This window comes from Lactuca serriola, chromosome 8, assembly GCF_051521515.1.
Source record: "Lactuca serriola cultivar US96UC23 chromosome 8, Lser_US96UC23_V15, whole genome shotgun sequence".
NCBI classification, from domain to species: Eukaryota; Viridiplantae; Streptophyta; class Magnoliopsida; order Asterales; family Asteraceae; genus Lactuca; species Lactuca serriola.
The window spans coordinates 93,262,237-93,279,008 of NC_136415.1; the positions used below are offsets into that span (position 1 = coordinate 93,262,237).

A 16,772-nucleotide genomic window follows, 5' to 3' on the forward strand; every position below is an offset into this window, starting at 1 on the left:
ACTCAGTTTTAAATTGTATTACAGGTAGTGGCGGAAGGGCATGAGATGGATGAACCATCAAGTTGTTTTGTTTACAAGTCTGCATATGTTTATATTTGTTATATGACTTGTAATGTATTCGTTTATGCTTATTGGTCTGTATCGGAACATGACACCCCGAGTTTTGATTATAATGAAAATACATTTCTTTTATGAAATGCTTCGGTAAACAATGTTTTATCATGTTTTGTTTTTGGGAACAAATTCCGCAACTCTTTCAAATCAAAAGGATTTACTCTGAAAATATTTAAAAGCATAAATGAAAATCGGTCTTTTCTGGCCGAGATTTTGGGGATGTCACAACATTAGCTTTACCGGGGTGGTAAAGTATCTCGCAGTCATAGTCTTTAAGTAATTCTAGCCAGCGTCGTTGCCTCATATTCAATTCTTTCTGATTAAAGAGGTATTGGAGACTCTTATGATCAGTGAAAAGTTTGCACTTCGTGCCATAGAGGTAATGCCTCCATATTTTCAGAGCGAAGACTACCGCTGCCAACTCCAAATCATGAGTAGGGTAATTCTTTTCATGCTCTTTCAGCTGTCGAGACGCATATGCTATCACCTTTTCTCTTTGGGTCAAAACACAACCCAATCCAACACCAGACGCATCGCTATAAACAGCGAAGTCTTCAACTCCATTGGGTAGAGAAAGTATCGGTGCCTCGCATAGCTTCTTCTTTAGCTTCTCGAATGCTTCTTTATGCTTCTCACTCCAAGCATAAGTAGCTCCTTTGTGGGTCAAAGCTGTCAATGGAGTAGCAATCGAAGAAAAGCCTTGGATAAACCTGCGGTAATACCCGGCTAATCCCAAAAAGATTCGAATCTCCGTGGGACTTTTCGGTTGTTCCCACTTCGTCACAGCTTCGATCTTCGCTGGATCAACCATTATCCCTTCTTGGTTGACCACGTGACCCAAGAATTGGACCTCACGAATCCAAAAATCACATTTGGAGAACTTTGCATAAAGCTTCTCCTTCTTCAAAACTTCTAAAACTTCTCGCAAGTGTCTGCCATGCTCCTCCTGGCTTTTCGAGTAGATCAGAATGTCGTCTATGAACACTATCACAGATTTATCAAGGAACGGGTTACAAACCCTATTCATCAAATCCATGAACGCTGCTGGAGCATTGGTTAGTCCAAACGACATAACCAAGAACTCGTAGTGTCCATATCTAGTTCTGAATGCAGTCTTCTCGATATCTTGCTCTCTTACTTTCAGCTGATGATCTCCTGACCTAAGATCGATCTTCGAGAAATAGCTCGAACCTTGCAATTGATCAAACAGGTCATCAATCCTCGGCAACGGATATCTATTCTTTATTGTTGCCTTGTTCAGCTCTCTGTAATCGATGCACATTCTCATACTTCCATCTTTCTTCTTCACAAATAACACCGGAGCTCCCCAGGGCGATGAACTAGGTCTAATGAAACCTTTGTCCAATAACTCCTGAAGTTGCATCATCAGCTCCTTCATCTCCGTCGGTGCTAATCGATAAGGTGCTTTTGCTATTGGCGTGGTTCCTGGTAACAAGTCTATTATGAACTCCACTTGTCTATCAGGTGGTAATCTAGGAAGATCCTCGGGGAACACTTCCGGAAAATCACACACCACTGGAATGCTCTGCATCACCTTCTTTTCCTTCTTAGCATCAATCACAAATGCTAAATATGATGTACATCCCTTGGTCAAACATTTTCTGGCTTTCATTAGAGAAATGATCCCAGAATTCACTCGCCGTTTGTCCCCATACACCATAAACGAATCTTTTCCAGGCGGGTTTACTTTAACTATCTTTTTCTTGCATAAAATTTCGACATCATTGGCGCTTAGCCAATCCATTCCCAAGACGATGTCGAAACCATTAAGTTCGATAGGAAATAACGCCTCGTGAAACTTATTCCCATTAAGGTCGATCAAGACGTTTTTCATATGATGGCTAACAGGTACAAACTTGCCACTAGCTACTTCGACTAATAAAGCATTATCTAGTCTATCAACAGGCAAAGCTAGCTTTCTACCAAACTCATGCGAAATAAAGGAGTAGTTGGCTCCAGAATCAAACAATATATGAGCAGGTAATTCGTTTACGAGAAAGGTACCTGAAGCAACATCAGCTTCATCTTTCGCAGCCCTCAAGTGTCATCTAGAAGGCCCTCGCCTTCGGCTTTGGTGGAATGTTGGGCTTTGCTGCCTCCTTCTCCTTCGGACAATCTTTCAAAATGTGCCCCTCTTCATTACAACCAAAACACATCCTTTTGTTGTTCGGACATTCATTGGCAAAATGTCCAACCTTTCCACACTTGTAGCAGGTCACATCCTCGCTACATTTCCCAAAGTGCTTTTTCTTACACTTATCACACCACTTTGCTTCGCCTCCTTTTCCTCCAAACTTTTTCGAATCAGATTTCGAAAATTTTCCTTTTTTACCGGAACCAGATGTTCCTTCAAACTTTCTTTTCTCACCAACATCAGCCTTGTCGGTGGTTCTCCCCTTGATCATGTTCTCAACAGACTTGGCAGCCCAGATAGCTGCCTCCAGAGTATGTGCCTGACGTACTGGCACCTCGTACTCCCATGGGAGTCCCTTCGCATACCGGTCCACCTTTGTCAGCTCATCTGGAACGATACGCAAGGCAAACTCCATCTTATCGGTGAAGTTATTGGTGTATTCATCAACTGTCATGCTGCCTTTCGTCAATGTCAGAAACTTGTTCTCCAACTCCAACAGATTTTGAGCCGAGCAGAACTTGCGCTTGAACTGCACCAAGAACTCTGCCCATGACAATTGCAGTGGCTCATTAGGGCTTAAGGTCTTCCCTAGAGTGTTCCACCAACGAACGGCTCCACCTCGGAATTGACGCACGACATAGATAGTCTGCAATTTACCTCTGCAGCCACAAGTCATGAAGGCTAGCTCCATTTCGGAGATCCAATCCATAACCCCAATCGGATCCTCCTTTCCATTGAAGGTCGATGGTCTGCAAGTCAAAAAGTCCTTGTACTTGCATCCCATTCCATCATTCCTTCCATCACGGTTATCTTGCCTAACTATCGGTGGGTTGGCTGGACCAACAGACCCACTGAAGTTTCCACCTTCCGAGTGCCCTTCGTTTAATTCAGGCTCTTCCACACGAATCGACAGTTCTTCACGATTTTGTTGAAGCAACCGTCTAGTTTCATCCATCTGACGATCCAACATCGTCTGAATCATCAATTGCACACCAGCCATGGTTATTGGCTCAGGCGCTGCTGCTACGACAGGTATTAGCTCAATCACTGGTGGTTGATTCCTGTTTTTGTCAGCATTTCCAACTCCACTTCTTGTTCTCACCATTTTGATCTACACCCAATAAGGTGAAATTAGATCCTCAATCATGATAGATAATCAAATCATCCTTATCACTCCGAAACGTTTACATGCTAGTTCTAATATCGTAGACGTACGCTTAGAATCCTACACACATAAGGTTTCTAGATCCGGTCGGCAACAGACCATAGATCCGAACAAATAATATCATATATGGCAACATATAACATTTAGCACATAAAGTTTTTTTTTTTTTGTGGCAACTTTCCTAAAATAAACTAGTGCTTGTGTCTAAATCACAACAGACACACATCTCAAAATTTCACTTAGCATTCTAAGTTTAAGTCTAGAAATCCTACAAATTCCTAGTTCGCTTAAACTAATGCTCTGATACCAACTGTGACATCCCCAAAATCTCGGCCAGAAAAGACCGATTTTCAGTTATGCTTTTAAATATTTTCAGAGTAAATCCTTTTGATTTGAAAGAGTTGCGGAATTTGTTCCCAAAAACAAAACATGATAAAACAATGTTTACCAAAGCATTTCATAAAAGAAATGTATTTTCATTATAATCAAAACTCGGGGTGTCATGTTCCGATACAGACCAATAAGCATAAACGAATACATTACAAGTCATATAACAAATATAAACATATGCAGACTTGTAAACAAAACAACTTGATGGTTCATCCATCTCATGCCCTTCCGCCACTTCCTGTAATACAATTTAAAACTGAGTGGGTCAGGCTTGGGAGCCTGGTGAGCATATAGGGTTTTCAACCCACAATAAATATCATATTTAATTTTCACCAACCAACAATAACCCAATTACCCATTCCCGTTATTCTCACTTTAATGTCCCTAAAACAACTAACATAAGGGACCTAGTCTAAGAATATTTCATCGGGGCGACAACACATGCTTCGGGGGTACCTCAGCAATATAAGTCAAATAAGGCAACCATGAGGGGGATGGAGTACAGCGAATGAACACCCAAGTTCATTAACACCTACAGGTGGCGAACCTGCTAATGTTTCCACAAGAATGTCTAGAATAGCCAGTGGTCGTCATCTAAACTCCGCTAGATGACTCAATCAAACAACAACGAGGCCTCTCATCTGTTTATTACACACCAACTGTCTACCCATGTTCTACCCAACGTATTAGTAGATAAAAATATACATTTGCATACATAGTTTAAAAACCTGTATAGCATGCTTTAATCAACACATATATCACATAACAGATGAGGCACACACACACATAACACATATCTCATAAAGAAATAATCAGATCTATAAGATAGAAGAGAGTGAATACACATTCACACATAACACAACCAAATATATACACATAGCACGTATTTTATATAAAATACTTCATATTATTGTATTTGGAAGGAAAATAACTACACACTCACTTGATCAGAAGATGATCGGACAACACTACGACTTGCAAAAGTAGTAATCCTCAGCAGATCTGGAAGATCTCTTCAAAAATCGAACTTCTCGCGGGCAGAGCTTCGGCTCGGGAACCGCACTTCTCGGGATCTTCGGGATCTCGGGACTTGCTTCGGGACTCGGGAACAATACCGGGGCTTCGGGATATTTCTGGCACGCAAAACGATGCAAAACGGGAGAGAAAAGAGAAGAAATGAACAAAACTCTCGGCTGCCTTCGGATCCCTTTTATAGAGGCTGGAGCCTCGGAGTACGCGGGGCGTACTGCAGTACGCAGCGCGTACTGCTTCCGAAATCGTCACTGCATGCATCATCCGAAGTGTCGACACTATGCTGAGTACGCGGTAGCGTACCCTCGTACGCGGGGCGTACTCCGGATCACACCGGTGACTCGTCTTCGGATAATACCTCCGAATTTAGATTTAAATTTAAATACAAAATGATTAATAAACTTCGGAAATTCATAAGTTCTTCATACGAACTCCGTTTTCGACGTTCTTTATATCCACGGAAAGGTGAGATCACGCTCTACGAATTTCGTTTAGACTCCGTCGGCTAATTTTGACTTTATTTTTATTAATTATTTTTAATAGGCCGGGACAGAAACTTTCGTTATAAATTCATAACTTCTTCGTTTGACGTCCGTTCTCGCCTAACTTTTTATCTCTTCGATACCAACAATGAGATCTTCGATTCTCATTTAGATTGCTTCGGCTAAAAACCGCTCGATCTCAAATCGAGTATTTCAGGCTGCATACCGCTAAGCCGTAACTTCGATAAATCATAACTTCCTCATACGAAGTCAGATTTGGGCGTTCTATATATATTCGGAAACCTCGTTTCAGTTACTACAACATTAATCAAAGATATTAAGTTTATTTTACACTTAAATTTTGACGCTTATTTTTATTCTTAATTAATCAAACCACATAATTAAGCAATTAAGCACAAAACACATAATACTCAAATAATACAATCTTATTATTTCAAAACGGGTTACAAAGGTTAACCTAGACCATTACATTGCTAAAAATGGCAAGCCTGGAAACACAGGTGTTACAATTCTCTCCACCTTAGAATGATTCCGTCCCCGGAATCACACATCAACAAACAAATGCGGATAGCGACTCAACATGTCACTCTCCGTCTCCCAGGTGAGATTCGGCCCATTCGTGTGTTTCCATCGGACAAGCACTAACCCAACCATTTTGCGTCGCAACTTCTTAGTCTTTCGGTCTACAATTGCCTCTGGTTCTTCAATCAACCTTTTGTTCTCATCAATTCTCAATTCGGAAATTGGAATTATATCGGGAACTTCTCCCGTGAACTTCCTCAAATAACACACATGAAAGGTGTTGTGAATTCCATTCAGTTCTTCGGGTAATTCGAGCTTGTAAGCTTGGTTCCCAATCCTCTGAAGGACTTTAAACGGTCCAATAAACCTTGGACTCAACTTTCCCCTTTTACCAAATCTTATAAGTCCCTTCCACGGCGAGACTTTAAGCAAAACCGAATCTCCAAAGGTTACAAAGGTTAACCTAGACCATTACATTGCTAAAAATGGCAAGCCTGGAAACACAGGCGTTACAGAGGGCAACCCAAAAGGACCGTGCTACTATCAATTCAAGTTTATACCAATTATAGTTATAGGCTTAGACACTTAATCCAACACAACCTAGGAGAGGATACACCATCCCTTGATCAAGACATGCCATCTTGATGCACAAATATTCCACTTGGTTCCTTGATATGCCAAGGTATCAGTTGATGAGTCGTATGCAATGAAGTCCTCTACGAGCCACTAGTGTTCATGACGCGTCACATGTGCATCATGATACGTCACTATGGCTCATGATGATCCATCATGTGTGTTGATGATACACATGGGTAGTATGACATGGATAAATGTTCCAAAAGATGCTACATGATGGATTATGATTGGTTGACACCTTTCTTATAGGCCAATAGGCTTGGCCTATTAGGGTTTTTGGTCTGATCCCTCAAGTACTTGTAACCTCTGTGAAATTGTACTTGTAACCTTTGTTTGAGAGCTTTGAAATAAAGAATACTCCCTCATGCCCATGGACGTAGGTCATGTTGATCGAACAACATAAATATTGTGTCTTGTGTGCTTTTGGTGTTGCTACTTATCCACTTTCCTTCCTAACAAATGACTTAACTCATAATGCCTTTGTCACACTAAAAAAATCCATGGTCTTATCACCCATCCTCAACCTTCTCAACTTCACCATTTCTTTTGATGTTACAACAGATGCATTAGGAATAATGCATCAGTGCCATTATCTCACAACAAGAGAAACATATCCTACACTTTAACAAGAAATTATGTACATGTATCTAATCAAATTTAGAATACATAAGAGAATTATCTATGATTACAGATGAAGTAAAAGTGGAGACAATTCTTACTCGACCATAAATTTCAGGTTTCTATTGATCAACAAACCCTAGAACACCTTTTAACACAATTGGTACAAACCCTTGGACATCATAAATGGGCCATAAAAATACTGGGCTGTGAATTCTAAGTCCATTATAAACTTGGGAAGGAAAATAAATTCATCGATGCCCTAAATAGAATCCACAAACCACAACTCATGTCACTTTAAACCCTGACATTCCCTTCGCTCAATGTGTTACGATAATACTATCGTCATGTCCCAACCAGTTGGCTTGAACACATCTGTGCCAACTCCTTGATCTCCCATGATACATCACCCACCACATGTTAGTATCTTCCAAAACAAGCTATTAATTCTTGACCTCCCATCACTCTGCTAACAACTCTTTTATGAGTTCCACATCACCACTCTTAGGACCATTTAGGAATCACTTCCATTATTCACCACATGAACAAATCATTTTATGGCCCCATCTCAAAAAAGTTGTCACCCATTTTATTATAGAATGTACTATCTGCCAGCAAACCAAATATCCCACTCACAAACCCTATAACCTCCAATAAACCCTTTGCATTCTGACTCACATATGTGATGAAACCTTGATGGAGTTTGTTACTAACCTTACATATTCAAATGGTAAAACATCCATTTGGGTCGTTGTTAATTGCTTGTATAAGTTTTCTCACTTCACACCCCTACCCCAAATCCACAACTTCCTCGTTAGCAACAGTTCTCCTCTACCATATTTAATTACCACTTCCAAGGGGCACCCAAATATATTCTATCTAATCGTTACCAAATACTCGTTATCCAGTTCTAGAAGGAATTATTCAACAAATTTGGAACATGAGTATTACATTCAAGCTAATACCATTCATAAATAGATGGAAAAACGAAAGTCGTGAACCGTTGTCTCGAATCTTACATATGCTACTTTGCATATGACGAACCAAAAACTAGAGTAAGTTCCTTTATCTTATAGAATTTTTGTATAACAACAATTACCATAGTGACATTGATGACTCTCTTCCAAGCACTTCATGGACTCCCAGTCCCAGCCCCTACCCTTGATCAAGACATGCAATCTTGATGCACATATATTCCACTTGGTTCCTTGATATGCCAAGGTATCAATTGATGAGTCGTATGCAACGAAGTCCTCTATGAGCCACTAGTGTTCATGACGCGTCACATGTGCATCATGATATGTCACTATGGCTCATGATGAACCATCATGTGTGTTGATGATGCACATGGGTAGTATGACATGGATAAATGTTCCAAAAGATGCTACATGATGGATTATGATTGGTTGACACCTTTCTTATAGGCCAATAGGCTTGGCCTATTAGGGTTTTTGGTCTGATCCCTCAAGTACTTGTAACCTCTGTGAAATTGTACTTGTAACCTCTGTTTGAGAGCTCTGAAATAAAGCATACTCCCTCATGCCCATAGACGTAGGTCATGTTGATTGAACAACATAAATATTGTGTCTTGTGTGCTTTTGGTGTTGCTACTTATCCACTTTCCTTCCTAACAAATGACTTAACTCATAATGCCTTTGTCACACTAGAAAAATCCGTGGTCTTATCACCCATCCTCAACCTTCTCAACTTCACCATTTCTTTTGATGTTACAACAGATGCATTAGGAATAATGCATCGGTGCCATTATTTCACAACAAGAGAAACATATCATACACTTTAACAAGAAATTATGTACATGTATCTAATCAAATTTAGAATACATAAGAGAATTATCTATGATTACAGATGAAGTAAAAGTGGAGACAATTCTTACTCGACCATAAATTTCAGGTTTCTATTAATCAACAAACCCTAGAACACCTTTTAACACAATTGGTACAAACCCTTGGACATCATAAATGGGCCATAAAATACTGGGTTGTGAATTCTAAGTCCATTATAAACTTGGGAAGGAAAATAAATTCATCGATGCCCTAAATAGAATCCACAAACCACAACTCATGTCACTTTAAACCCTGACATTCCCTTCGCTCAATGTGTTACGATAATCCTATCGTCATGTCCCAACCAGTTGGCTTGAATACATCCAGGGCTGGCTCTACATTATGAAAAACTAAGCAAAGGCTTAGGGCCTCCAATTCTAAAGGGCCCCCAATTTCAAAGTTTATTATGTTATATATGTATATATACGTGTTTTTGGGGATATAAAGACAAGTTGAAGCTTGGCTTGATGGTAAAAACACTGGTTTGTAAAACTAAAGGTCTCAAGTTCAAAACCCTTTGCTTACTTAAAGGCCTCTAATTTTTTGGTTTGCTTAGAGCCTCTAAATTAGTTGAGCCGTCCCTGAACACATCTGTGCCAACTCCTTGATCTCCCATGATACATCACCCACCACATGTTAGTATCTTCCAAAACAAGCTATTAATTCTTGACCTCCCATCACTTTGCTAACAACTCTTTTATGAGTTCCACATCACCACTCTTAGGACCATTTAGGAATCATTTCCATTATTCACCACATGAACAAATCATTTTATGGCCCCATCTCAAAAAAGTTGTCACCCATTCTATTATAGAATGTACTATCTGCCAGCAAACCAAATATCCCACTCACAAACCCTATAACCTCCAATAAACCCTTTGCATTCTGACTCACATATGTGATGAAATCTTGATGGAGTTTGTTACTAACCTTACATATTCAAATGGTAAAACATCCATTTGGGTCGTTGTTAATTGCTTGTCTAAGTTTTCTCACTTCACACCCCTACCCCAAATTCACAACTTCCTCGTTAGCAACAGTTCTCCTCTACCATATTTAATTACCACTTCCAAGGGGTACCCAAATATATTCTATCTAATCGTTACCAAATACTCGTTATCCAGTTCTAGAAGGAATTATTCAACAAATTTGGAACATGACTATTACATTCAAGCTAATACCATCCATAAATAGATGGAAAAACGAAAGTCGTGAACCGTTGTCTCGAATCTTACATATGCTACTTTGCATATGACGAACCAAAAACTAAAGTAAGTTCCTTTATCTTATAGAATTTTTATATAACAACAATTACCATAGTGACATTGATGACTCTCTTCCAAGCACTTCATGGACTCCCAGTCCCAGCCCCTACCCTAGTCCCCCCCCTCCCCCCGCGCGCGCGCATGCGACCATTCCTCACTACACACTTAGGGATACTCAAGTTTCATCCATTGAAACCACACTACTTGAACCTCAACGGATTGTCTCACTTCTTAAGGAAACATTAAGAAAAATCCGCCAAAGGATGTCTGATCAAGCCAACACGCACCACATGAAAATAATATCAAATTGGTGATCTAGTCTCTTTGCATCTTCGTGTGTATTGACAATAATTAATACAAAAACAGGAATCCTAAAAACTTAGCCGACCATTTTACAAGCCATTTAAAGTATTAAACATATATGTCAGGTTGCCTACCAACTAGCCCTTCCACCAGATTCAAAAGCACACAACGTTTTCCACATATCACTGCTACGTCCATGTAATAAGACCAACCTCGTCACCAACAATACCACTGTTAGTCTCCTACATCGAAGACCATCCATTCGAGGAACCAAAAGTTGTTCTGGATAGACGCACTATACTTGAACATGACACTACTACTAAACAAGTTCTCATAAAATGGAAAGATAGAGACATCTTAAAAGCCAGCTGGGAAAACAAGGAAGACTATATCAGGCAAGGGCTTGAGGACAAGATAGAGACATCTTCCAATGTTTAACAAATCTGGAGGGTTTTTAGCAACACATTTTCTTGATATTAGTCCAAGATTTCTTGTTCCATAAGGCTATTAACAACCATGATTACTTTCTATAAATTGTAATGTTCTTCATTGAAATGAGATCATCTTAAAATTCTTCCAAGTTAACTCCCTTCCTTTTTCTAAATTTATGAGAGATTGATCATCTCAAAGCAATGTATTTCATTGCTATACTAGATAAAGAACGATACTTTTTTTTTTTTTGAGGATGTCAAAAATATATTCATTTGTGTCGATTTCCATTGGTGTAAAAAGTTATCGTGTGACAGGTTTCTTTTTGTGCTGAGTTCCTTTTAATTTCGAGCTTTTTTTTCATGTTATAATCTCCTTTTGCTAGCCCCTCGCTACTTTAATTTTTTATTTTATTTTATTTATTATTATTATATATTTTTTTTGTTAAAACAAGTTGTTATTTTTACATATTATCATACGTCTAACCTTTGTAAATTTGTATACATTTTGATAGTTTAGCATTTATTATTTCCGCCAATTTTAAGCTTGTATTTTTTATACTAATAAACGTGAGATCAAATTATTATTTTTATATGTTTAATTGAATCGTCGATAACTAAGATCACATATGAGTTGTAGTAATGGTCTATCAATTATGCAATTCCATAATATAATATTGATATTACTATATAGCACAAATAGTGTTAATTCTATTATCGACAAGAACATATACAATGCATAATTTACTGAAGTTATTGAAAAAAATATAATATCTCTAAATAAATTAAACTTAACATTGTCGACGCCTAAATATGGACATTCGTTATGTTCATTTGCAGCGTAATGTCAAGAATATGTAACCCAAAAAAGAAAACAAAAAAAAATCCAGCCATTAGAGCATAAAATGCTGAAATTTTTTGCCAACTTGCAAAATTTGTCACCTCCAATATGCACAAAAACATACATGTGCCGTAGCTTTTCTCTTGGTCTTTCATTAATTTTTTTTTGTTATTTTCCTCAATATACATATACATATGTCCCAGAGTAAATAAAGTAAAATATTATTTAAATTAAAAAGTAAAATGTAAAACACTCATGCAGTTCTATATAAGCCCTTCTTCACATCACTTCACATTACATCCATCAAAAATGGAGTCCTCTAAGAAGCTTACCGCTCTTTTCTTCATTTCACTGTTCATGGTTTCTTCAGCAAATCCAGTTCTTGACTGTGGAAGTTGTGACAAGCCAAAACCACCCACCGAAAAACCACCGGTTGTCAAACCACCTGTCAAACCACCGGTAAAGCCACCAGTTACCCTCCCACCTGTAGTAAAACCACCCGTCACCCTTCCACCAGTGGTAAAACCACCGGTGACACTCCCACCGATAAAACCACCAGTAACCCTTCCACCGGTTAAACCACCGGTGACCCTCCCACCAGTAAAACCACCAGTGACCCTCCCACCGATAAAGCCACCAGTGACACTCCCACCGATAAAACCGCCAGTGACCCTCCCACCAATTAAACCGCCAGTGACCCTCCCACCGGTAAAACCACCTGTGACCCTCCCACCAATTAAACCACCCGTAACTCTCCCACCAATTAAACCACCCGTAACTCTCCCACCGGTGACCCTCCCACCAATTAAACCACCCGTAACCCTCCCACCGGTAAAACCACCGGTGACCCTCCCACCAATTAAACCACCGGTAACCCTCCCACCTGTAAAACCACCGGTGACCCTCCCACCGATTAAACCACCAGTGACGCTTCCACCCCTCCCACTCCCACCCCTAAAACCACCAGTAACGCTCCCACCCCTCCCACTCCCACCACTAAAACCACCCGTGACCCTCCCACCAATTAAACCACCAGTGACACTCCCACCCCTCCCACTCCCACCCCTTCCACCGGTCGTCCCACCCATCGTCACACCACCGGTTGTCACTCCACCGGTTGTCACACCACCAGAGGGGGAACCCTGTCCGCCACCAAAGGGTGCATCACCACCGGTTGCATCACCGCCGGGTGCATCAGAAACATGCCCCATTGACATCCTAAAGTTGGGAGCTTGTGTAGACCTTTTAGGAGGTTTAGTGAACATTGGATTGGGTGACCCCGCGGTCAACAAATGTTGCCCGATTATAGCGGGGCTAGCAGAGCTAGAGGCTGCAGTTTGCTTGTGCACAACCTTGAAGGTTAAACTGTTGAACCTCAATATTTACCTACCAATTGCTCTACAGCTGCTTGTTACTTGTGGCAAGACCCCTCCTCCGGGTTACACTTGCTCTCTCTAAATTATGATGGTCTCTACTAAGGTAAATTTCTATCTTTCGTATTTTACACCGAACCCGAACCTAAATTCTTGATTTTCCTTTTCTTTAACAAGAAAAATCCTTCTATAATTTTGTAATTAAGCCCTTTTTGGACATTGAGTTTGGTCTCCTACATGACAATATTGTTGGAGCTAAATTAGTGGCTTATACCATGAATGCTTCTTAAGATATATATGATTCAATACAAGGCTTAAACTAATTAGTGAACAAGATAAATGTCTAAAATACCTTGAAGTACTCGTTCAAGTGCTTATGCATGCCTGAATTTTGCAGGGCTAAGTTGATGGACCGATCGATGAAGCAAATGTCAGTTCAGAAAATGCTTTTGAGTTGGAATTGTTTATGGAAGTTTCCCTTTTAATATGTTGACGAGCAATTTTTTAAAAGACGATTATTGTTTCGTGGCGTGTTTAGTTTTCCTATTAATTATGTAAGGAATAGTATCAATCAATGAATCAAGGATATTTTCCTATTAATTATCTCTTTTATTTCTTTTGTTAATATTTGTTACTTCATTGTACCTTTTATTCCAATTCAACGTACATTTGATTGTTAATTAAATGTGTACGTAGATGTTTCATCAAAGGAACACAAATAATGAAGTTGACCGAACCAAAATCATTAGTAGGAATATTTATAAAAATTACTATATAGCAAAATCATATATTGAAACTGAAAACTTACATAAAAATTATTCCATTTATTTTCCTTTTCGCTCAACTATTTTTGCTAGATCCAAGATTCTTATATCTAGAGGGTACCGAACACATTCTACCTCATCAAGTATAAGCGGTAATTAACAACATACCACAAGATTTGACCCTTTCGAAGTTGCATGTAGCCTATACACACATAATGGGAAAACACATGCAATAGTACAAGCATCTACAGCATATCGATGGATACGTAACCATATATGTTATATACTCATATACATGTCACATGCTTCACATGTTCTAAAGGCATACATGAGAAAAAGCTATGAACCAAAAAAAAAAGAGTTTCCACCAAGAAATCGCAAATACCCAATACCCTTTTGGTTCAAGTAAAATGTATGCCCGCAAATTTGACTACAAGTAATCGCTGCTATAACGGCGATGCCTTTGGCGACGATTACACCAATAGCGGTGACTTTTTAGTCACCGTGTTTAAATGTCGCCGCCATTTGTGGTATTGATGTTAAAGGCGTCACCTCTACAGATAGTAAACCCCAATCTGTGTGCTTCGTTTGCGCGATAACCTAGACTGTTGACAGTGTAATGGATCCTATGGCTAGCCTTTCATTTGTACTCTAGAATTAGTGGTGACAGCCTACTGCCGCTAAAACCCCAAAAATATGTCTAGGAAAACTTCCCTCCACACCTTTCTCCTATCGCCGCTAAAAAGTTGTGTAGCCATTAATACCGTCGCCACAAAAGCCTCGCCTCTTAGAGCACCTTCTCCACCCAGTAGACGCATTCGGTGTGTATTCACCTCTAAAAAAACCTTCGACAATCAAATTGCATTTTCTCTGGTAGAGACAACTACCACAAGACAACTAGAAACAGAGGCATCAGCGATGGACATTTCCGTCGCTAATCCGTCACTATATTGAAACCAAATAAAAAAAATTAAGTGTCAAAGATTAAATCGATTTCAAAATATCGAAACCAAATCATAAAAATCAAGTAACAAGGTGGGCAGGTTACTTCATTGGGTGAGTTATAAAATTAATGTCGTTATACATCTTGAAAATTTCTTGTTTTTCTGCCAAAACTTGTTCACATTCCGCCTTAATCTCTTCATCTTCTTACGCATACGATCAACAACAACCTACAAAGCAACAATAATTAAGTTTACACATAATTAAACATCAAGCCTTATCATGGAATTAAGAGCAACATGCTTTCAACTTGAAAAAAAGTATATAAATAATTAAAAATAACAACATACTTTTTAACTTGAAAAAAATAAACTATTAAAATCAACAATCAACATATGATGATATAATAAAGATTCTAAATTGCATATATACCGTTAAAGACAATGCAGTCATGTAGGCATTGGTGGATGCATCAAGATAACCAAAGCTATCATCAACAACCGTTTCACTACACAAACAAAACAAACCATATTATACAATAATAAATAATCAATTTTTAAACTAAATTATTAATAATTAATTAACTAATATCTATCATATTTAAGCACCAACACCGTGTTGATGAAATCATTCCTCAAAAATAACAAGCATGTTGGTTTTCCTGTTGGTGTTGGTTTTCTTGACTGGATCATGGATTGTATGTCTATATCTACTTAATTTCTTCTGTACTAAAGAAAGAAGCTACTGTAAGATAAAATTATTTTTGATTGTTGTAAAAGAAATAGACAAAGAACACAAATGGAATATGTCATGGCAACTTAATATTTCATAATAATTTAAGCAGTAATGCAAAATCAAGTATGAATTAGTCATCCTCGGTATAGGGTGCATTGAACTTTAACATTGTTGTATGATGTTATTAGTATTTTTTGACTGAATTCGGGCCTTGGCATATTGGAGGCATCAGTAAATATGATCTTAATTGTATTGATAGTGTCATGTCCCTCTTAAATTCACTAAGTAAAAAAAAAAGAAACATATTTATGTTTTAACAGTAAATCCATTTTTCTCACCTGTTAGAAGTAGGCTAGAACTAGTATATTTATCAAGCAATTGATAGTACCTGACTTGTTTCCATAAGTAAAGATCATCCAACAAGTGTTGCCATTCAAGACTTTTGAAAAATCTCATCCGTCTGACATAACATATTTACGAATGAAGGTTACATCTTCTTTGTATAATCAGATGTGGCCTCAGAGAATTGATAATACCTGGTAGTTTCGGATATTAGGGCTCGATTGGAATGAAACTTGGAAGTATCAGTTTCTACGTATGTTTGAACAAATATAGAAAAGTCACAAAACCAAAAACCAGAAGTCGGACGACAAACTCACATAAAAATCATTGAACTTATCGAGATCTTCATTCAGAATCATGACAAACTAATGTTGGATTTCCGCTAAGTGATGCAGAAAAGGTGGTAGGTTTTGTTCGGGGTTAACTGTGAGATCCCCATTTTCACGGCAAAAAAAGACCGATTTTTTTATGTTTTATAAAAATCATAGTATCTCTTTCAATAAAAATGTTGCGGAATTTGTTCCCAGTAAAATATGATAAATACGTTATCAAAGCATTTCCGAAGAAAAATATTTTTATTCATTTTAAAACATTTGGAATGTCGTCGTCAATACAGTACCATAAGCATAAACATAACGTACATTCATTATCACTAGTGATTTATATCTCCTTAATCTCTCAGTGTAATTTAACTTCATATCAACACCTGTGCTATAAATAAACTAAGTGGGTAAGGTTGGGAAACCTGGTGAGTACATAGGTTTTCAACCCACAATAATATAATTATTATATTAAACATC

The 16,772-nt window shown here is 38.5% G+C and overlaps 1 protein-coding gene across 1 annotated transcript; it reads left to right on the forward strand.

Annotated features, from left to right (window-relative positions):
- The first annotated feature begins 12,091 nt into the window (after positions 1–12,091).
- On the forward strand, positions 12,092–13,789 carry LOC145070771 (uncharacterized). The gene is made up of 2 exons (XM_079017734.1): positions 12,092–13,295; positions 13,587–13,789. The coding sequence occupies exon 1, from the start codon at positions 12,126–12,128 to the stop codon at positions 13,272–13,274; it is 1,149 nt and encodes a 382-aa protein (XP_078873860.1). The 5' UTR covers positions 12,092–12,125; the 3' UTR covers positions 13,275–13,295; positions 13,587–13,789.
- The last annotated feature ends 2,983 nt before the right edge of the window (positions 13,790–16,772 follow it).

What these genes read in the sequence shown, in the direction of transcription:
- LOC145070771 (XM_079017734.1), top strand. Translation starts at nt 12,126, where the DNA reads ATGGAGTCCTCTAAGAAGCTTACCGCTCTTTTCTTCATTTCACTGTTC.